Below are 24,774 nucleotides of genomic sequence, written 5' to 3' on the forward strand. Positions count from 1 at the left end.
TAGTTTTCAGTAAGATTCATTTTACATGTTATTTCTAAAGGGGGTGGGGGGAGCGATGTATGACAACTAGTGCAAAATAATATGACGGCTTCTGAGAGTAGTTTTGTTCGCTTTGTTCTCTAAACTGCGTTATAAAATTTAAATTTGGTGGGCTTTCGATATTTATTAAATATTGAAGTGGTACAGTTTTGCCAAGATAGAGCACTTTGTTGTCATTCACCTATTTAAATAAGAACACAGCAGTGTGCTTTGCAAACATTACCCAGGCTTATGAACACTTATCAGCTTCCCCAAACTACCACATTGAAGTCACTTGCTTAGGCTGGGTACACGTTACAGGTTTTTCAGAGGATTTTTGGACTAATCACACGATAAATGACCGTTCGGCCCAATATTGCATTAGTGTGTACGCTCCAATGATGAACAATTATCACTGTATCGTTTCATTTGATTTTTAAACTGAACTAAAAATCTTGTTCAACGATGGAACAATGTTGTTCCAATTCTGCAGTGTGTACGCCCTCAGGACCGGCAGTGTCCATAGATCTCTATGGAGAGTGCAGAGTCACGATCTTTGCAGCCAATGGTTATGACAGATGAAGAGCACTGCATAATTGTGTCTATACACCCACCAATTTTAAGTGAGATTTGCCAAAGAATTCTGGCTATCTGTTTGTCTGTAGTCAACATACTGATCTCTAGTTCCATGTCCGTGGGCAATTCCAATTTACCATGCCTGAAAAAGGGGGTGTTTGACCCGGGGGTAGGAAGGTAGATTGTAGGGGTACACCTCCCAACTTTTATACCTCACAACCATTTCTTTCATCAGGACGGGGATATTATGCGTCACGACGGGAGCCTGGCCATGTCACAATGGGGTAGTAGTTACTCCATGGAGGCGTGCCTAGCACTTTTGAAGTACTCGGCTGCCCCCATACTCTCCTCCTCACTCCTCCAAACACCTCCATTGCCGTGTGCACTAATGCGTGCAGCATCCATTCACAGTTGCTCAGCCATGCAGAGCTGCAATCAATAAGACATATCACCCGCGGGACACAGCTGTCCCGATTGGGATGGTGGGATAGAGCCTACAAATTGGGATTGTCTCTCATTAAAGTTATTTTATCGTTTATCAATAATCATTGTGTATGCAATTTGTGTGGTTCCAACTCACAAAGCGATTTATTAGCAAAAGCAAAAGAAAAACAATTAAATAAATAAGTACAGCCAATACATACGCCGCGCCCAGCAGGATCCAGCTTACAGTCTTTCAATCCTGAAGTCTGTGGTCAAAAGCTGACTCCAGAGAGCAATATATATATATATATATATATATATATATATATATATATATATATATATATACACACACATTTGGTGTTACAGTAAATACAATACAGATGACTTGACATGTTTCCATAGGTTCAGGCTCCAGGACAGTCCAGTATAGTGTAGTTCATAGGTCACTTCAAATGACACCCTCCAAGGGAGGGGGTCAGCTCTCCAATCAGATGCATACTAATCTTCCCGCCGAAAGCTAGTTCAAACTGGTCTATTTACATTATACACACAATACCATTCTGATCACTAATTCCCCATATTCCATAACTAGCATACACAAGGTGCGATCTTATAGCTGATGGAACCGGATCACTAAGGATAAATAGGGGATTAGAATGACACCAAACATGATATGTTTCCTGTAACCTGAACCATAGATCTAACTAAAGTTATAGTATATTATGGTATTTAACTATAAACTCAATAACATCTGTTTATAAACGACTGTGGGTTGGAACTATTAGAAAATGAACTATGTACAAGTGCATGTGTAAGTGTATGCGTGGGCTATTTATCGTGCGATTGCGTATAACACGTGGTGTACTGATCGCAATCACACAGTAAAACAATATTTATCAATATACTTTCTTTCATCCAATTATTTGACTTCGGCACTCTCCTACATCGGGACAGTTAGGAGGTATGTGGGGGTGAACACTTTACTTTAATAACCTTTAAATGTTATGGTGCACTGTGGGAAGGAGAAGGGACATTGGGAGAAATAAGGTGACTGCTGTACTGTTAATTTGATATTTTGGCTCGTTCGTTGTAATGTATAGTCTTACTTATCTGCTATAATGATGCAGTACCGACTGTGAAGGCAAACCACACCTAGTTATAAGGCATACTTGCCAACTCTCCCGGAATGTCCGGGAGACTCCCGAAATTTGGGTAGGTCTCCGGACTCCTGGGAGAGCGGGCAAGTATCCCGCATACGGAACTCACTCATCAAAGACTATTTTGTCGCGGTAGCGAAGCTAAAATTACGCGATTCAACGTGCCCTGCCCCCTCCCTCCAACCACGCCCCCTGACCAGGATCTTCCGGAATTGCCTTCTCAATGGTTGGCAAGTATGATATAAGGAGCATCCCAACAGCTGTGGGGTGAATGAGTTAACACGCAGAATAACTTTATGGTATGACGTGACAATTGCCCAATTATCAAGGTTTTTTTAATGTTTTGTAGCATGTTTTTCTGATAGCAGTGATCACCTACCGTGCTACTCTGTTCTGTCTCTCTCTATATAATTAACCTGATGTTAAATTAACATAGAAAGTCAACTGAGTCATGTGAATAGTTATTTATATTACATGTCTTAGTAAATCAGCCTTTAAATTTGAGCCATAATAAGAATGAATGAGAAAATATGAGCAGCATGGATTTATTAAATCAAACCAATTTCCATGACAACAAAGCTCTCCACACAATACAGTGCTTCCCTTAGTGTCTGTTTATGCCAGAGTCTGGCCGATGGCGTGTTACCTGAAGCCAATACTCCACATACAATTTGTAAAAATGCAGCTGTCTGAATGAGTTTGGATACATATGACAATCGCTCCTGCTCATTCACAGCTTAGCATGGTTTCAGCTCTAATACTATGGGGTGCTTCCAGTGCGTTGGCGTTGGTTACAATGGTTACAATGTGAGTGAGTAACAGTGGTCAACTATGGGCAGCCTAAAGTATTATATGTACTGCATTATGCCAGAAATAGTACGTTAAAACCTCAGAAACACACAATTAATGTAAACTGACAGCTTGTGCAAAACTGACCTTCCTTAGCAACATCTATAATCTTGGGAATAAACTGTGGAATGCAATGATTGTTTCCATGATAACATATGTTTCCGTAGAAGGTCGATTGTTCACAACATACCGTTTCTTTCAAAATACAGCAACTTTATTTCTGAGATTTTAGCAGACAATTTCAGACATAAGTCCTATTTTAAGTGTCAGGTATCAAGTGTTCTAAAACGCTGTAGTACCCAGCATAATGATTTTCATTATACTTTAATAGAGCCTTCAGCCCAAACAGACATATAGGATCCATGGGCTGCATGATAAACTGTTTTTTTTTACCTTTTTTTTTCACTGTAGATAGCTGCACTCTAAACCAGTTTAGTTATGTAAATCATGACACATATATTTTCACATGCGATTTACATATGCAACACAGCTGGACTGCAGCTAGTTTACATGCATGGTGGATGAATGAGAAGAAGAGAGGGGTGAAAAAGGCAGGGGTGGAGTGCTAAGAGTGTGATACCGCTTTTACCATACTTGCCAACTCTCCCGGAATGTCTGGGAGACTCCCGAAATTCGTGTCGGTCACCCGAACTCCCGGGAGAGCAGGCAATTCTACCGATTCACGTCCAGCTCTGCAGATTAAATGGAGGGGTGGGGCTTAGTGACATTGTGTACGTGTCATTGTGGCCCCACCCCCTATTTTTATTGGCCAAAAGGTAATGACTGCTTTGGGGGCAGGGCTAAGAATGCAATTCTTTGAGCCCCGCCCCCACACACCCACCTGGCTCCCGGACCTCCCGGTACACAAGTTGCCAATGTTGCCAACTATGGCTTTTACAGATAATCAAGGTTTACTATTTTCCAATTTGGTGTACTCACAAGATGTGTTTGTCATGGCTATATTGGGTGGCCACTGAGCAGTATATTCCAGCAACATCTCAGAGAATGAATAGGAAGAGCTCCATTTTTAATTCTGAGAAGACATTTGAACAGCAAAAACAAGGGTACAAAGCGATGCTGCAGAGTTAAGTAGTGGCAATTGCAGTGCAGGCAGCTTGTATATTTTATCACTTTTACATGGTTGATCTGATAACATTGGGCCGGATTCATTTAGAAGCTTAAACGGCGATACGTTGCGTATAACGCGCACAATTAATCTGCGAATGCCCAGAAACTGAACCATACGCCACAGAACGCAGCAGCTTCCAATTCCTCTTCCAGCGCAAAGGACACTTTCAACAGCTTACGATTTCAGGGATGGAATAGGGTGGGGAAGGGCCGGAAGCCTGTAGTCAATGTACAGTCAGGACGTGCCAAGCTCAAGGGCAAGCAGCAGTGCCCAATTCAAGCTTCGGGCATCTCAAAAGTATGTGATTTTCAGTTGTATCACTTGCACCAGCTGCAGGTCAGGTGTAAGTGCTGATTATTAGTGGTGACAGCAGTTTGCAGGCTAGAACATGTGTTTGCAATTAGGAACAACTGTCAAAATCCATTTAATGTACAGTAGACATTAAGAACATCCTATATTATTAACAGGTAACATTACTTGATTTTTTTTCCTGTGTGTTCTTTTGTGACTTGAGATTTCACATGTGTATTAGATGTATCCTGCAATGTCTTATCTGTTAAGGTAGAGCTGATCTAGACCCGTATCAACAGGCGTATCTTCAGATTTGCTCCTTGTTGAATATAGACGTACGTTTTATTAAAAATAAAAGAAAAAAGAAAGAAATCAAAAGCATTTAAAAAAACATCTATATAATGGACATACCAAAAGGACACGGTTCATCAGAGACATTTGTCTGGTTTGGTATTTACCACTTATTTATTGTAAATTCTTTTATGTACAGCAAAAGGATTCATTTCACATACATCAATTCACTAAGCCCAGGTTAATTCAATCAACAAGTGGGAAAATAACAAACCAGAGGAATGTAAACAAAGGTACATGCACAGCTGAGCACTGTTCCTGAAGTCCTAAATGCAAAGATCAAGGTCCAAAAGTAATAAAATCACATTCAGATTATTGGATGCTAAGGGGCATATTTACTACTGTACACTTTGGGTTTGAAAAAGTGGAGATGTTGCCTATAGCAACCAATCAGATTCTAGCTGTCATTTTGTAGAATGTATTGAATAAATGATAACTAGAATCTGATTGGTTGCAAGAGGCAACATCTCCACTATTTCAAACCTGCAGTTTAGTGAATATACCCCTAAATGTCGCTCAGATGCTGACATGTTCTGTAGATGAATGTGAATGAAACAGGTCATACTGGGAAAAGTCCTGTTACATTCATTTTCAAGATAATCCCAACTGACAGCTAAAAACCTGGTGGAAAGACGGCAGAGTTGTGTCTACAAATGAGTGGAGCCTACTGAAAATATTGACATGCTTCAGTAATGTCATGAGTTCCTAGTATACAAATAGGCTTAATATTTATCCATCCCACAAACTGATTGCCTCCATTGTATGTAGACAACAGGCCCACTTTAATAGACAAAAATGCAGATGACATAGGCCAACTGGTCCATATGCACCATCAGTCTTCTTATGTTTCTATATTTGTGGACAAAGTAATATACATGAAATATAGACTACCCTGGAACGTCATAAAGTCTTAACGGAATCTGTTTTTCAGTAAGTACCCTGATGTCTTCATGTTTATGTTGTAGGTAAAGGACAATGCTTGGTGAATGGGATGATCATGTATGACGGAGCAGCCTGGTCCCCTCGCCAATGTACCATATGTGTTTGTGAGCAGGGAAAGCAGCTGTGTGAACCTCTTGACTGTGACTACGTCTCATGCCCGGCTGGCAAGTTACAAATACCACCAAACGGATGCTGTCCCATCTGCATGAAAACAGGTAACTGATTTATGGAGATTTATCTCCAACTGTAATCGGGCTCCTTGACTGCAACTTTTTTACCTATTATCTTATTAGATTGCTTTCAATAATAGTCCATCTGTACCAATTAGGACCGACAGCATAAGGGCTAGGCTGTGAGGCTGGCATATTAATTTGCTAAGCAGAAATCTGGCCAGACAGCTTCTAAGGATAAAGGAATTTATATATTTCTGGATATTGTCAGAAATCTAAAGATGTAGATTGTTAGGTATAATATGGGTTCAGTGGCGGAACTACCATTGGTGCTCCGGAGCCCATGGAGATAATGGGACCCGCTGCATGGCAGATGCAATGGGTCAGGGTCCCCGATTGCCTCCACTCCGCACCGGTGCCCACAGCCCGGTAGTTCCGCCTCTGCATGGGTTGAAGTGGATCAGTGAGTGTGCATGAATTTAGCAATGAGGTTTGCATAGGGTTGGGACCTCTTCTAAATATGTATTACTTAGCCCATTCAGTTATAGATACTGTCTGGATTGATTGTTGGAATAAAAAAGAACCAACACAAAATGATAAAATAGCAGAGGGTGAACTATATTGTCTTGCCATCCCTTGTCAGATGTTATCCACTGTCTACTGCCTTACTAATATTCAATTAATCAAAAAATGTGTTGAGCTGGGGTGATAGCAAACTTATTTCAGAGACGCCAGCACAGAGAGAGGTAAGAGCACTTTAAAGGGAAAATCTTCATTATTGGCAATAGTAGGAATTTGTTAAAATAAACATGCCTAAAAAATTAAATATTCCTTATAAGTTAACAAGAATTGGCAATAATATATTATGCAACTTGAACAATAAGTTATAAGGTATAACAGTTTGAACTTCACATCTATTGTTATTACTTTTGATTACTAAATCACTTTGCTCTGACACTACAACCACACTTTGTCCTAGCATTCTATTCTAGACACAATTATCTATTCATGTCTTCTATAAATAAGCTCTTTGAAGGTAGGCATGTGGTAAGGCTTACCGGGTAAGCCTTTATAATATGCCTATATGCTCAGTTTTTTGTTTCAAGGTTTCTATCCTGCTTTATGTTTGTCTGAGAAGGGAAAACCATCTCTAACTTCTAAAACACATCAGAAAGCTACAACTCTCTTCGCCTGGCCTGGATTCTATAATGTGTATGTAGTGATTGATATGTGGGCCTGCAAAGTTTGGCACTTATCTGATCTTGATGTTGAATAATAATGGCTGCAATCCTGGCCGATGTGAATTATGTAGTGTATCTCGGAAGCTGTCAATGTGGCATTGTCTCTGCAGATGTGTCTCTGGAACGCTGTCTGTGCCTCTGTCCTTCCTCTAAACTACTCCAGTCGTTTTCCTAATCCTTATTCTATTCCTCTTTATTAAAACTTAGTTTGTACTTCTATTCCTCCAATTCTCTCTCCCTCACTATGCTGCTTTGTTAAGACTGAACCTTTCCATTTTCCTAATGAATCTTTCCCTGTCACAAATCACCTAAGTTAGATTCAGTTATCACAATATATTCTTCTTTTCACATTTCACCTCAGGATATCTCTTCACTTGTCCCATTCTATCCTTCTTTTCATGAATCGCCTCAGAATATCCCTTCACTTGTCCCATTCTATCCTTCTTTTCATGAACCACCTCAGGATATCCCTTCACTTGTCCCATTCTATCCTTATTTTCATGAACCACCTCAGAATATCCCTTCACTTGTCCCATTCTATCCTTATTTTCACAAATCACCCCAGGATATCCCTTCATTTGTCCCATTCTATCCTTCTTTTTGAGAATCACTTCAGGATATCCCTTCACTTGTCCCACTCTATCCTTCTATTCATGAATCACCTCAGGATATCCCTTCACTTGTCCCATTCTATCCTTTTTTTCATGAATCACTTCAGGATATCCCTTCACTTGTCCCATTGTATCCTTTTTTTCATGAACCACCTCAGGATATCCCTTCACTTGTCCCATTCTATCCTTATTTTCACAAATCACCCCAGGATATCCCTTCATTTGTCCCATTCTATCCTTCTTTTTGAGAATCACTTCAGGATATCCCTTCATTTGTCCCATTCTATCCTTCTTTTCGAGAATCACTTCAGGATATCCCTTCACTTGTCCCATTCTATCCTTCTTTTCACAAATCACCCCAGGATATCCCTTCACTTGTCCCATTCTATTCTTCTTTTCATTAATCACCTCAGGATATCCCTTCACTTGTCCCATTCTATCCTTATTTTCATGAACCACCCCAGGATATCCCTTCATTTGTCCCATTCTATCCTTCTTTTTGAGAATCACTTCAGGATATCCCTTCACTTGTCCCACTCTATCCTTCTATTCATGAATCACCTCAGGATATCCCTTCACTTGTCCCATTCTATCCTTTTTTTCATGAATCACTTCAGGATATCCCTTCACTTGTCCCATTGTATCCTTTTTTTCATGAACCACCTCAGGATATCCCTTCACTTGTCCCATTCTATCCTTATTTTCACAAATCACCCCAGGATATCCCTTCATTTGTCCCATCTATCCTTCTTTTTGAGAATCACTTCAGGATATCCCTTCATTTGTCCCATTCTATCCTTCTTTTCGAGAATCACTTCAGGATATCCCTTCACTTGTCCCATTCTATCCTTCTTTTCACAAATCACCCCAGGATATCCCTTCACTTGTCCCATTCTATTCTTCTTTTCATTAATCACCTCAGGATATCCCTTCACTTGTCCCATTCTATCCTTCTATTCATGAATCACCTCAGGATATCCCTTCACTTGTCCCATTCTATCCTTCTTTTCATGAATCACCTCAGGATATCCCTTCACTTGTCCCATCTTTCCTTCTTTTCATTAATCACCTCAGGATATCCCTTCACTTGTCCCATCTATCCTTCTTTTCATTAACCACCTCAGGATATACCTTCACTTGTCCCATTCTATCCTACTTTTCACAAATCACCTCAAGATATCCCTTCACTAGTGCCATTCTAATAATTCTATCCTCGGTTGCCCTGTGAACTTTCTCCCATAATGTTACCTCTATTTTGTCTCTTCAACGCGGGGTAAACTCTTCCCTTCTTGTCACTATTCATCACTGACTCCTTTTCTGCCTTCTTTCCTTTATCCCTGTCACTACATTGACTTTCCTGTGTTCCCTTATAGTTTTCCTCCTTACACATCATTCCATCTAACAATACAACAATAAAAATGGTTATATCCCATTTGTAGGACATTACAAACAGGGACTGATTGCCAACTCTTACCCCACTGGCCCCCTTACCATCACCCTCATAGTGCAAGCAAGGGGCCCAGTGTACGCCACTGCTAGAGGGTGAATGAGCAAGCTACAGAGGAAGTGTGCTTACCACAAGACCACCCTCCAATCTCCTTCCTCTCCATTCATGCACCCAAAAAAATGCTCTGCATCCACCTGGAATCCAGTCAATGCCCCCCAAAGTGCACCCTCTCCACCTGTTGAGTGCTAAGGACAAGTGGAACTTGTCCTCTACATGATTCCCTAAAGTGCGAAGGACGAGTCCCATGTTACGTTGGGAAGGGATCTGTGGACATTCTGATTTCCTTCATTGGAAACGGCGTGCGCTTGCACTCTTTAAATGGTATCCCTACCATTTGAAAGAGGTAATAGTACCCCATGGGTAATAATTTATTTAACTTCTGTTTAAGCCCTGTTTATTTATTGCTGCTCATGTTTGATCAACAGGCATTAAATAAATATGTGATGAGCCCAAAAGCGTTCAGCACATGTGTGAAAAACGCTTCTGTGGCGAAGGGAATTAATATTTATATTTTTATTTTTGCATGTGGACTTAACATAAGGTGCCCAGCATGCATTTAGTTTATACTAAGAGTCCCCAGTAACCCCACATTGCATTAATAGCTACCATATCAAATTAATTCCTACACCTGTTCCCACCCCCTCAAACACACCAGTCCTCACATAGCATTAACATCCTCAAACACACCAGTCCCCACATATATTTCACCTATTCATATTAGTGCACACATAACAATAAGATCACTACATACAAGTCCCCACATAACATTAACATCACCACACGAGTCCTTACATAACATTGGCCCCCATGCAAGAGAACTTACATAACATTAAGCCAACACACAGACCGGTCACTGACATGACATTAACCAATCCACACAGCAGCCTGCACAAAACATAAATCCTCCACACCAGTGCCCACATAACATTAATACCCACAGCCCGAGTCACCATATTATAATAATAATAATTCAACCCAACTGACTTAGCTGCTCTGTAGAATGCTGTGGGGGCCAAACTGTGCTGTCTGCTGGCCAGAACTGAAGGTGAAGTCTCAGTGAGTAGTGAGGGGGTAAGAGAGCAGAGGGGAGCTGATACACATGACCCTCCCTCGTCCCCCTCGAAGGGGGATGAGGGAGGAAAGGATCTGTTTGACAGGTTCGGGAGGGCAAAAAAAATATAAGCAAGTGCTACAGTATTCTACAAACTAAATGTATTGATGCAACTGAGCTAATTAAGCTATTATCATTTGGTTACATGTACTGGTTGACCAAGATTAGTGGAAATGTCAATCTATAGCCAAGATTGTCAGAAGTTCATCCTTGTAGGCTATTTATCTCTCAGGTTTTTTTTACATTCTTCGGCTTGTAATTTCTTTCCTACTTTATAGAAACTTGTGGCCAAAAATATTGACACCCTTCATTTTTCTTCAAATTTTGTGTGTGAGTGTGTGTCTATAGTACGAAATTTAGACTGTAAGCTCCAATGGGGCAGGGACTGATGTGAATGAGTTCTCTGTACAGCGCTGCGGAATTAGTGGCGCTATATAAATAAATGATGATGATGATGATGATGAAATAATCATCAATTTCCTCTAAACCTAACTTGAAATTAAGAAATTACAGCAGTATTTGATCTCCACAGTTCCTTCTCTGTTAATATTTCTGAATTTAAATAATGTATACATCCTTTTAAATCAGAAAATGAAAGGAAATGGCATTGACAAAATTATTGACCCCCTAGACTTAATATTTAATAACACAGCTTTTGGTCACAACAACTGCTATCAACTGCTTCCTATAGACATGTCTGAGCTTCCTGCTCCTCTCCTGGCAGTTTGGGTAACACTACTTGTGCAAACTGCTCCAGTCCCCCAGAATTGCTGTTTTCAGATATATCCATATGTGTTCTATGTGATTTAGAACTGAACTCATTGCTGGCCACTCCAGAACAGTCCAGTGTCTTGTATTGTACCATTCCCAGGTGCCTTTTGAAGTGTGTTTGAGGTCATTGTTCTGCTGTAAGACCCATGACCTTCTATAGAGATCCAGCTTTCTGAGACTGGGTTCAACATTTTGCTCCAAAATGGCCTTGCAATCTTCAGATTTCATGATTCCATGTAAGGCATCCAGTGCTAGATGCAGTACAACAACCCCAAAACTTCACTGAATCTCCTCCATATTTGTCTGTTTAAAAGCTTCATTTTGCTTTCTATAAACATATGGATGATTTGCTCTGATTTGATCTAATCTGTCCACAAGACATTCTCTTCCAGAAGGCTTGTTCAGGTACGTTTTGGCAAACCCCACTTTCTTACCAGAGCCTCCGACCATATAACATCCTTTCATTGAGTTGCTGATGGATGGTGAGAGTTGAATCTGTTGTTCCTTGTGTCTGAAGGTCAGGTTGAGTCTGTTTGGAAGTTGACCATGACATATTTCTCCACCATTCAAACAATCCTGGACTGCAATCTTCCATCAAGTTTTCTCTTACGGCCACTTCCAAGGAGGTTGGCTACAGTGCCATGGCCCTTAAACTGTACAGCACTGTGGAATTAGTGGCATTATATAAATAAATGATGATGATGAATATTATGGAAACAATGGTGCGTTATTAGGAAAAACTGCAAGGGTGCTAATATTTTAGTCACAATGATCTCCCTCTCTCTTTCTCTCTATTATATTTTTAATTACTAGTAAGTTACATTTCATTTATGCATATGGGGCATGTTGGAGCCAGGATTGTTTTAAGACATAACTATTCTCCATACTCTTACAACTATACCCATCTGCACACAAAAACATATTGGGTAACTTGCACCTCTATCCCAGAAGTAAAGTAAATCTTAAGTTAACTTTTCTCTAGTGGGCCCAGATCAAATGCCCCTTTTCTGCTGTTATGATTAAATCGCCCATTTAGTTCCACGGAGTGGCAGACATAAGGGACACACCCTAAATTACCTATGGAGACAAGAATGTAAAATTGGGCTTATGTTCAAGTTAAATCTATTGGTGTTTTTCTGCCAGAACCTCTTCTCAAATAGATCTGTCTGATAATACTCATCTTCAAGCATACACATATGTGCACATATGACTGTGAACTAACCTGTTTTACATACCGTCCAATACAGTTTTGTTTTCCTTCAGTAACAACGCAGGAACCACTTGGGTCGGTATCAAAAATCAACCAAGGAAAAGAAATAGAGCAAAAAAACGAGGAAGTGAAAAAGGAAACAAAGGTCTTGAAGGTCAAAGGGAATGTTACAAAGACAACGTCCAGACCAGCGATGGGATCTAATACAACAACGCATGTTAACGCTGCAGCTAAAAAGACCCAAAAATTAAAGAAAACACCAGTGGCAAACAGAGTGGCTGATGTTGCCCAGTGGAAACCTGTCCCTAAAAAGGAATTGAATAATGGAAAACAAGAGACTAACCTCCAGAAGAAAGGATTGACTCTGGTTAAACCAAAGAAAGAAGCTAATGGAAATGGAAAAGAGTCAGACAATAAGGATATAAAGGTGCCAAAGTCTGAACAACCAAAAGAAGGTAGGAAGCAAATACAAAGTATCTAGATAATGGGCCTGATACATCAAGCAGTGCATTTGCCGATTTTGTGCGTATCATATGCAGAGTTACTCTACGCATGCCCAGAATCGGCTCATATGCCAGAGAAACCATTAATCTTCAAACACAAATGACACTTAGGACAGCCTATGATTTAAGGGAGGGAACGGGGTGAGAAAGGGGCATTTGGCAGTAGTCAATGTACAGTAAGGCCGTGCCAATAGCTAGAGCATGCAGCAGCATCTGATTCAAGCTCTGGGCAACTCTCTGATACTTGATTTTCTGCCATATCTCTTGCTCCAGCTACAGGGCTAGTCTAAGTCCCGATTACTTGTGATGCATATTCATGCTATAATATGTGTTTGCAATCAGGAGCAACTGTCAAAATGTATTTTATGTTCATAAGAACATAAATGGGGAAAAAATAATAATAACTGTTAATGTAACTTTTTTTTTATCATTAATGTCTTTATTATTAACAGGTGACATTAACTGAATATTTTTTCATTTTTTTCTGTGCTTTCTTTTGGGAAATTATATTCCACATAGGTATTGGACGTATCCTGCCGTGTCTTGTGTGGTATGGCTGAGCGGACCTACACCTGAGTTCATCAACGCACCTTGTTCCTTGTTGAATCCAGGCCCGCGCAGTTCCAAATTTTGTTTTCTGAAAACCAACGCACATTGCGCTCACTATGCGTACCTTGATGAATTCGGCCCAATGAGTCTTTGTTGTTTTTTTAAAGGGCTGCTATAGTCAAAATAGATTTTTTAAGCATGTGGTGTGTAATTAAACTTTATATTGAAATCCATTTAGTTCTAAAATAATGCCCAAATTTCATTGTTTTCTACCTCCTCAGTATTATATTTTTATAAACGAACTTGTATTCATTTTTAGTACAGAAGCTGAAAATTTTACGAATATTACAAAATGCATTTTAGAGCTAATCAAAAATATATATATATATGATAGCATTGACCAATATATTATGACATTCATTTGCAACAAGGTAACTGTCAGGCAATGCCCTAAATATTGTACAGTATATTTCATGGATTATATTATTTTCACTGAGAGAAATGACCTTCCTTCCAAGGGGAAATACTACACAGAGGTGGAACAGGGAGATGGAAAGCAGTGATTTCCCAACTGTATAGTGCACTAGGCATATTAATATCTTCCAGAGTGGCAAGGTGATATGTTTTCCAGTTAAACGCTATGGGGTATATTTACTAAACTTCGGATTTGAAAAAGTGGAGACGTTGCCTATAGCAACCAATCAGATTCTAGCTGTCATTTTGTAGACTATACTAAGTAAATGATAACTAGAATCTGATTGGTTGCTATAGGCAACATGTCCACTTTTTCAAAGAATGATCTAAGTTCTTGGATATAAAAAAAATTACAAACTAACCTCCACTCACTTGCTTTACCTTAGCTCTTAACTGTCCTGATTTTGGCAGGACAACCCTGATTTGCGGGCGTCGAAAGGGGTGACGCTTACACTAAAGTAGGCAAAGTCTTGACCAAAAATTAGCATTGCTAGATGGACTGAGGGCAGGGTTTCTTTTGTCCCAATTTCACATGCCTAAATGTCACGAGACATAACCTTATTTGAGTTCTAGGGGCACTCCCTATTATAACGCCAACACAATGGTCTCAAACGAAACATTGTTTTGCGCTGAGAATTTAAACAGTTGTGGATTAAGCGACACGATGATGGATGCAGAAGGTAGAACAGACATTGGGCTCTTTTTGTGGCCAATTCCAAATCAGGCCCTCTTTCTGGGGACTCAGTGTTCTCAGGGAGCCCTATAGCGCCAAGGAAGTTTGACTCAGGTTACGGGAACTCCACAGTTAAGGTCATAGACAAACATGGGATTGTGGATTAGTTTGTTAAAAAAAAGGAGGAATTATCCTTTAAGTCTTTGACTCTTAATAGAGCATGTTAAGAGTAATTTTATAATAGTAATTACTAGTCTGCACTTATCATTTAAACTGGAAGACACTCGCACTAGAGGTTATATTTACTAAACTGTGGGTTTGAAAAAGTGGAATGTTCGCTTATAGCAACCAATCAGATTCTAGTTATCATTTATTTAGTACATTCTTCAAAATGACAGCTAGAATCTGATTGTTTGCTATAGGCAACATCTCCACTTTTTCAAACCCGCAAATTAGCAAAGATTCCTCCAGATATTTACAATGTACCCAAGCAACAACAAACCTTAAAGCAATCAGCTTTGACAGTAGAATTCATTTGATTTAGTTGACACAGGTTTATGAATGCAAAAGTAAGCAGTATTAGAAACAGAACATAGTACACCGATTTATTCTGCAGTCATCACTATGGACAATGTCTAAATCTTTCCATATACAGTAGTGGAAACACTGACATTTGCAGGTTACAAAGTACAACATATGTATTTTATAAATATAATAGTGCTATAACTTCTACTGCTAGTAATGGTTTCATTTACAATAATCGATCAAGAGTGATCTCTATACAACAGCGATTGAAACAATTTAAAGATACAGATTCTATGCATGCTGCTTATGGGGAGGTATAATAAATGAGGCCTTATTGAATTACCAGCAGCAGTTGGAGGTGTAATGAGTGGGGAGAGAAGAACAGCTATGGAGATGCTCTGTGTCCGTGGTGGAACTACCATTGGTGTAGCAGGTGCGGTGCAGCCCATGGAAATAATGGGGCCCGCTGCACAGGAAACTAGTGAGCTGTGGTCCCTAGTTCCTTGCTTCCCTGCATCGGGGTCCATATCTCACTAGTCCCGCCTCTGCTTTGTGTATTAGGTGTGTGAATTGCGGATGGGCCATTGAAGTTTCATTGAAGTAAATTTAGAGCTCAATTCTACGATGGCTGCAAATATAGCTGCTGCATAAAGACATCATTATCATTTCTAAGAACAGAGATACTTGTATGTCAAAGTTCTCAAACCCCATACCTTAGCTTAGCCTTTATGTTCCTATAGTCACACCTAACAGTGTTGCAGAATATGTATAAATGAAATGTAATAATGTATTAATGATGTCATTGTCTCTTTGTAGAGAAAGCAAAACACAAACCAGTGAAAAAAGTGTCAACGCCATATCCAAGCACAAAGCCACCAACAATTCTTCCAGTAGAAAAAAATAAGGAACCTGAGGATACAGAGACCTTGCTTCCTGCACCAACCATCCCAAGTTTTTTATCGTTTATTCAGCCAACACCACCTCAGATCCCATCTCTCCCAAGTGGCTGTCTCCTGTCTGAATACACCATCGCTTGTGCCAACACAAAGATGACGTACCTTCCACTCATGACTGACCCGGGACTGAAGACTCTCTACTTAGCTGGTAGGAGAAAGGCCATTGTTCATCTTTAGATGGGGAACATTCATAATACTAGAGTAGAATTTATGTCATGTGACCATGTTTAAAGAAACGTTGTATGGACTACACTTGTTTATGTCTAAAAAGATATGGGGGAACACATGTGATGTGCAGGTGGTCAAGAGGACACCAGGGGGTACATTTAATAAACTGAGGGTTTGAAAAAGCGGCGATGTTGCCTTTAGCAACCAATCAGATTCTAGCGTTCATTTTGTAGAAGGTACTAAATAAACGAGAACTAGAATCTGATTGGTTGCTATAGGCAACAACTCCACTTTTTCAAACCTGCAGTTTAGTATATATACCCCCAGATCTCTACGGCCACCTAACCATGATGTCCTTTTGCATGTGGTCGAAGGACAAAGCACAGTGCACTGAAAATAAATGTGAATTTTGCCATTTTTAAGTAAGAAATCTTTCTCCAAACATACAATGTTATTATATGGGTTTACCACATTCTGACTTTAAAGCCAATGTTAAAATCTCTGTATCTGGGATAATTGAAAGAAGTGGGGCATTCTAGGTAACCAATAGGAATTCACATGATGAAATGTGAGCTCTAACTAACCAATGATTTGCCCTTTTCTCCTGTTCCCAAAACTACTGCTGATGCAACCTGATTACTTTCCAATCCAGTTGGCATCTTGTAGCTCAGGTCAGATACGACTTGAAAACACAATACTGGGCCTCATTTACAAAGTGTAACATGGCTCAGGCGCAGCGTAAAATCCTCTTCAGTGCCGTCACAATTTGTGCAGGTTTGCCTAGATTTATGCTTGGGTTTGTGGAGTAGGATGGTGGCATTTGTTGAGGAGCAAATGATTTTACAAGCCAGTGGGAATTAGGGAGAGTGAGGACATTCTTAACATATTATGGCGTAGGCACATCGGTGCACCTAGAGCATTGCAAAAACGAGGTGTAATTTTGTGTTAGATAAAGAAGTGGAGAGTGCACAAGGATTTGAGAGCTGGCGTTGATCAGATATGGTCCTATAACCTTAATGAGAAGCGTTTCCTAGTGCCTGGAAACCACCCTCCAAGCCTGGGGCACTGTATAATTGAGGTGGCTGGACCCTGCCCCTGCTTCACACGGCTCTGCTTCAAAAAAGAGAGCTGCATGCACCTAACAGTAGTGCACGCAGCATTGTCCATGTATATTATGGGGATAGGGAGAGTTGGAGAGCAGCCAAGCACCATCTAAAATTATGGCCACACCCCGAAGCATGCTGGTCACGCCCACTGGCGGAGTGGTGTGGAAATCCCCCTCTGCAAATCATGCGTTTGCCTCTGGGGGTAATATTAGATGCTGCATTAAGATACTAGGTGCTCATTTGTTTTTTGGGTGGGAGTTGCAAGTGATCCAGGCTTACTTCTATGAGGACAGGCACCCTGCTCTCAACTACGCACCTTTGTCTGTGCATATATGAGAAGCCAGACACTTCTTCAAACCCATTAAGAATGCCTTTTTTAGCATTACTAGTAGACTCTAGGTCACTGGGAAGCAGGGGAGTGCTGGCAAATTTCAGCCCGGGGGGCAAGACTCAACTCAGCAGCTTATTTCAAAATGGAAAAAATGCAGGTGGCCCAGTGAACCAGCCCAAGGTAGCCCACTATGGGACCCGGCCCAGGGGGCAGATGCCCCCCTGCCCCCCAGCCCAGCCTGCCCCTGCTGGGAAGCCATGGTGTGTATTCACTTTTTCTTAACCAGTGAGATGTAGTTAGAGTTTCCATCCGTCTTGTGCTGACGGCACGATGTAGTAGATATCATCAAATTGCGAAGAGAAAAAAAAATGATCTGAACCTTTTTTCATATCGGGCTGGTTCTTACCCATTCAGCCACCTCAGGGGGAAACTAAACTGCCACTTTTTCTCATCTTTTATACAATCGAGATTTATGCACTTTAAAAGCAAAATATATAATATTTCATAAGCATTAGATTTACCAACGAGATATATACTACTAATTTAGACTTTTGTATCAAGCAAAATAGCATTTTCTAAATTCCCCCTTTCATTGTGTTACCCCCAAACTTGCTGCCTGAGACAGCTGCCTCTTCCAGCATTAGTTTTATAGGATCCTGTCATCACTGTTCTCTGCAGTCAGTAACATTTAGATATTCCTATTGATTACACCATTGCCTGGCCCCTCCCACTTCACACTCGTCTACATAAGAACACCCAGGAGTTGGTTGTGTTAGAATACTGTGATTTTCATATTCTGTTAACATTCTAAAGCAGTGATTGTGGCCCCACCCACTTTATTTCTGGCTCATCCTTGTGTAACAGAGAAATACAAGCTGATTTGAACCTAGTCACAGGGCCATCTTTTCCATTGGGCACGATGGGCAGGTGCCCGGGGGCCCCATAGGCAGGGCTCTTAATTAGAATAAATAATCCTGCAAAAGAAAAAATCTGCAAAAAAAACCTTTAAGGGGCATTGAGCAAGTACATCTATCTATCTCTATCTCTATATATCTATATCTATATCTGTATCTCTATACATCTATATCTATCTATCTATATATATATATATATATATCAATATATGTAGGGGCCCCGGTGCACTGCTTTGCTCAGGGGCCCATAATGTTGTTAAGATGGCCCTGCCTAGTCAAACACACCAAAAAAAAAGTTAGCATTTCTTTAAGGATGGCTAGCATGAACTATAGTTTGCTCTTTTTTTTTTGAACAATTCAGTTTAAAAATATTGATTCATGGTGACAGATGGACTTTTGAAAAGAGGCACTGGAAGCAGCTGGCATGCTTGGCACAGAGGGGAAACATCACTTGTGGTATTGGCACCAGCGCTGGGGTGGAGCCGTTTCCACACAGCTTGGTTAGACATGAAATCAATGCTGAGCTGTTACATTTATATGTGTGCAATAATGGAGCCGCGCTGTCTACATTTCTCGTGTCAATCTGCTCTTTCTAAGGCTGTGTTGGTAATATTTATGTTTCTGTAAAGTCACAAGGTAAAGCGTAGTGAGAGGAGAGTTTATGAAGTCTCACTGTGTATCTGCCTCACATCTGTGCTCATTTAGTAATCTGACCATGTGCTTAAAAAATGACTTTTAACTGGAAGCAGAGACTTCCCAAACCAGATAAATTAAACGTAATCCGTTGAGCAATAAACTAAACATGCATCACATGACACTGCATTTAAGTATCTGAAGTACTGAAAGGGAGCTAGCATTGGTGGTAGTAGCCTTTCTGCAGAGTTGGCTTATAAATATCTGGCTCCATAAAAACAAACAATAAAATAGGAGAGATTTTGCAAAGCATGTGGTCTATTGCAAATGTGCACATCAATAATGAATAGATAGACACATCTAATACTCAATGAAGCACATCAACTTTCTCCCCTCACTTCCATATGTTTCTCAATATGACAAGATTAAACAAGCAGTGTAATTCATACATGCCAGCTCTCCTGGAATATCCAGTAGACTCATCCCGGGTTCCAGGTTGGTCTCCCGGACTCCCGGGAGTATAGGGCAACCTCCCGCATCTGCTCACTTCCTAGTGAAGTGGACAGGATTAGAGCCGCCATGGCACGATTTTTAGGGAATGGCTTGATTTTAGCCCCGCCCCCACTGTAAATTGATGCGGAAGCCTCATTTTGTTAGGTGGCGTGGCCAAAATGATGCAATTCTCCAAGCCCCGCCCTCTCCGCCCATACCCTCCTGGAGGGGAACATCAAAAAGGTGGCATGTATAGTGTAATTGTCACATTAAGGTATTGTCAATCAATGAGTGAGTGCAGTTTATGAAACTTTTAGGTTCATTTGGTTAAAATTGAAGGCTGGGACAGCGGCATTTTTCTTTCTCACTCCAGACATTACAATTTTAAGTTACGGCTCTGCACACGGGGCTCAGATAAACAGTCCTTAGATATGATGTTGCTTATTTGCTATGAATTACAATAATAACTCAGGCACTAAGAATCATATAATATAGCATGGATTAATGGACCGCTGCTCCCTATAGCAGATATCTGAATCTGACAATATAACGGAAGTAAACAAGCAAAAAAAGGGGCGCTGAATCCAAAATTTATTGATACAGTTTAAATACACAGTTAAATTTTAGTTGCAGTATAGATGACTGCCACATATATAATCGCTAAGGCACCAATAAAAACAATTGAATCAAATAAAGTTAAATGCTATAACTTCTAACCCCCAGAGGTAACATAAACTGGTAGATAACATCAAATATAAATGCACAAACCAATATAGTCCACCTAAAGTGGAGAGGAAAGGTACACGCACTACCCTTGCTTATGTAGCAAGAAGATTCTCAATTGATTGATGTTGTGTTCTCAATGAGTAAATGGCATGCAGACACCGCTGCAGCAGATGAAACAATTAAAGTCCTGAATTGTAGACAGTAAAGAAATGCTAATAAACTCGTAGATAATAAATTCTCGTGGCTTCCACTGATGTTGGTCAGCCAAACAAATTAGTATTGGCATGCATAGATGCTCCACCAAATGGTATGTGGATGCAAGACACTAAAGTCACATAGCGGACATAACAACGGCCGTTGTAATAAATAGATATAGTTGAAATCTATATTGAGCAGAAAACAGACGGTTTAGCAAGTAAACAATGCACTCTCCTGATTCCACAGATAATCGTCAGCCAAGCAGGTTAATACGTAGCAAGCATAAAAGCTGCAGCAGCCGTAGTCTATGAGAGTCTGTGACTCGATAATCCTCACTTTGGCAGTCAGTTGAAAAAAGTGCAGAGGCAATAGGAACCGCTGAATCCACTTACTTGCAATCTTATTGAGTACCCCGGGGTATAGGAAATAGGTGTCCACAGAAAATATGTTAGTTTAAATCAATATAGAGCGTCCTGACGCGTTTCTCCGTGTGAACCACGGTTTCATCAGAGGAATAGTATACGTTGTATAATCCCCATGCTATTTAAAGCCGGTTCTTCAGTCACATGACGTTATCCGACCAATCACAGTTTGATTCCAAATCGTTCCTTGTTCAAAAAGGTGTATGAATCAAGCTATATAAAACCATTCTAAGTGAACACTATGTGTCTAAAAACAAAGACACATCACTCCAAATTAAAATCATTAAAACAAATCAATGAATGGCAGTCATCTTAGGTTGTATAGCCGCTATATACACTTATAGACATATTCCAATTTAACCGATTAGATTAACTGGAATAGATAAACGTGAGTCCTGAGCTACATGATTCCCCAACAGGAACCAATGAATACATAAATTATGTCTAGCATGTCATATAAATTATGATAAAAAAATAAATAGAATATCGTACATTCGGGTACTAGACCCGATATGAACAAAGGTCTCCCATCGAGATGGCGACCATACTGATCGCTGCTTAGCTTCAAAGATATACTTGGTTTGATTTACTTGGAACAGGAGAACTGATGGAAATTCCAGCAAATAAAATTAATAAATATAACAAAAACATATATGTCCACCATAAAATGCATGACCGATACCAATCTACAGAAATGGAATAGAACATATGGTCAAAAAACCATAAGTAATAAAAAACTAGACATAATGAGCTAACAATTGACTAGAAGTATATATATGTACTAAAAAACTGCTCATTATGAGCTAGCAATTGGCTAGATGTATATATAGATTGATCACAAAATTACAACATTCAAATAAAGTGTTAGAAAAATAGGCCATATTATCAGAAGAAAACAACAAAAGGTAAATAGGTTTATATATTGTTTAGTTCTATGCTGTCATTTAGACCATTTGGGACCATAGTATTGAGTCTGAAAATCCAATACGCTTCTCTACGGCATAGAAGATTAAATCTATCACCTCCTCTAGGAGTAATAATTATTTGTTCAATTGCCCGAATTTGGAGACCCTCTAGGGAGCCACCCTTGCAGATATTAACATGTGATGATAGACTATGGGTTCTCACGTTCTTAAGGATATTTCTACGGTGTTCAGTGAATCGTACACCCACAGACCGATTCGTCCGACCCACATACTGTAACCCACAGGAACAGTTGATCAAATATACAACAAATGTTGATTGACAGTTCAATATTTTATCAATAGAGAATTTCTCTCCAGAAGTATGCGAAACAAAAGAGTCACATTTGTGGTCCGCAAATGTACAGGTAAGACATTTTTTCCTACCACAACGGTAAAAGCCATTGGGTCTGGTAGTCAGTCAGTTACCCATAACGGAGTTATTACATGGCTTCCCCAGTTTCTTTGGATCAAAGAAGCTTGGTGATAAATATTCCTTGAGATTACGAGATCTACTAAAGACAACATTGTTGCCCTTTGGGATAGATGAACTTAATAAATCGTCAGCTGCTAAAACCATAGAATTCTTGTTAATAATATGCCTAATCTGACGGGCATAACTATTGTATTGTGTCGTAAACATTAGGGGTCTTGAATCATTTTTATTTTTATCTCTTAGCTCCATCATAGGTGGCGAATTGACCAAGGCAGTTCTATCAATTTCCTCTACATTTTTAAGAGCTCGTTGCAACACTTTAGTTGGATAACCCTGTTCGATAAAAGATTGATATACAATAGCGACATGCTTCTTAAAATCGCTATTAGTTGAACAATTCCTTTTCATCCTCAGAAATTGGCCCTTAGGGATATTGTCTTTCCAAGGCCTAAAATGATCACTTTTATAATGAAGATAGCTGTGAGCATCTATCGGCTTGGAAAATGTTTCAGTACAAATAGAATCATTAACCACTTTCAATGTGATGTCAAAGAAATTGATAACTAGATTACTGTAATTGCTCGTAAACCGTAAACCAAAATCATTGGAATTGAGATGTGCCAAAAATAAAGAAATAGACAATTCATCCCCATCCCAAACAAAAAATAAATCATCAATATATCTGCCATAGAGGACCAGGCTCGCCCCGAATTCAGAACCCCAAATGTACTGTTCCTCAAAGAGCCCCATATAGAGGTTAGCAAAACTCGGGGCGAACCTGGTCCCCATGGCCGTGCCGAGTGTCTGTAAATAAAAACGTGTTTAAAACAAAAAATAATTGTGTTGAAGAATAAACCGAATAGATGATAGAATGAAATCGCACAAAGGACCATTCATGTCAGAGGAGGTCAAAAAACTAGACACTGCCTCAATCCCTTTATCATGCGGGATATTAGAATACAAAGCCTCCACATCACACGTCAAAAATTGATACGAGGCCTTCCATTGAATACCTTCCACAAGTTTCAGAAATGACAATGTATCCTTGATGTGCGACCTCAATGAGAAAACAAACGGTTAAAGATGTGCATCAACAAAAAAAGATAGATTGCTAGTCAAAGAACCAACACCAGAAATAATAGGTCTGCCAGGAGGTGCGTGAAAGGACTTGTGTATTTTAGGCAAATGATAATAGGTAGGGACCACCGGATGTGAAGTAAACAGAAACCAGAAAATATCTTTGGAGATCATATTGTCAGCAAGAGCTGAATCCAGAAGATCACGCAACTCATTTTGGAAAATGGGGGTGGGGTTTGAATCAAGTTTGATATAAAACCTATTGTCATCAAGTTGTCTCCTTGCTTCAAGGACATAACTGTCCTTGTCTTGGATGACTAGTCCACCCCCCTTATCCGCTGGCTTTATTATAATATCTTGATCTACCAAGAGGTTCTTAATAGCCTTTCTCTCCAGTGGAGTCAAGTTGTCCCTTAAAGGTTCAGTTGCCACTTTCTCCCATAACTCTCTAAATTCATTAAGACTGGTTTTATAAAAGCTCTCAACAAACGGACCCTTAAATTGTAAGGGATGAAAATTAGAGCAGTTCTTAAATTTTTTAGAGGGTTGTGCCTCATTTATATCAAACAAGTTTACAGTCTGAGAATTGACAGTTGTATTCTCCATCTCGAGGGTTCACACGGAGAAACGCGTCAGGACGCTCTATATTGATTTTAACTAACATATTTTCTGTGGACACCTATTTCCTATACCCCGGGGTACTCAATAAGATTGCAAGTAAGTGGATTCAGCGGTTCCTATTGCCTCTGCACTTTTCAACTGACTGCCAAAGTGAGGATTATCGAGTCACAGACTCTCATAGACTACGGCTGCTGCAGCTTTTATGCTTGCTACGTATTAACCTGCTTGGCTGACGATTATCTGTGGAATCAGGAGAGTGCATTGTTTACTTGCTAAACCGTCTGTTTTCTGCTCAATATAGATTTCAACTATATCTATTTATTACAACGGCCGTTGTTATGTCCGCTATGTGACTTTAGTGTCTTGCATCCACATACCATTTGGTGGAGCATCTATGCATGCCAATACTAATTTGTTTGGCTGACCAATATCAGTGGAAGCCACGAGAATTTATTATCTACGAGTTTATTAGCATTTCTTTACTGTCTACTATTCAGGACTTTAATTGTTTCATCTGCTGCAGCGGTGTCTGCATGCCATTTACTCATTGAGAACACAACATCAATCAATTGAGAATCTTCTTGCTACATAAGCAAGGGTAGTGCGTGTACCTTTCCTCTCCACTTTAGGTGGACTATATTGGTTTGT

At 39.9% G+C, this 24,774-nt stretch overlaps 1 protein-coding gene across 1 annotated transcript in view; it reads left to right on the forward strand.

The window, feature by feature from the left end:
• The window catches only part of LOC142101687 (extracellular matrix protein 2-like), a 71,292-nt gene that overhangs the window by 14,096 nt on the left and 32,422 nt on the right, over positions 1-24,774 (forward strand). Inside the window, exons 2-4 of the mRNA XM_075186076.1 lie at positions 5,763-5,954; positions 12,414-12,815; positions 15,901-16,188. Coding sequence (XP_075042177.1) covers positions 5,763-5,954; positions 12,414-12,815; positions 15,901-16,188 — 882 coding nt within the window. The remainder of the gene's footprint in view (positions 1-5,762; positions 5,955-12,413; positions 12,816-15,900; positions 16,189-24,774) is intronic.

The sequence above is a fragment of the Mixophyes fleayi genome, chromosome 9 (assembly GCF_038048845.1).
Source record: "Mixophyes fleayi isolate aMixFle1 chromosome 9, aMixFle1.hap1, whole genome shotgun sequence".
In the NCBI taxonomy this organism is placed as follows: domain Eukaryota; kingdom Metazoa; phylum Chordata; class Amphibia; order Anura; family Limnodynastidae; genus Mixophyes; species Mixophyes fleayi.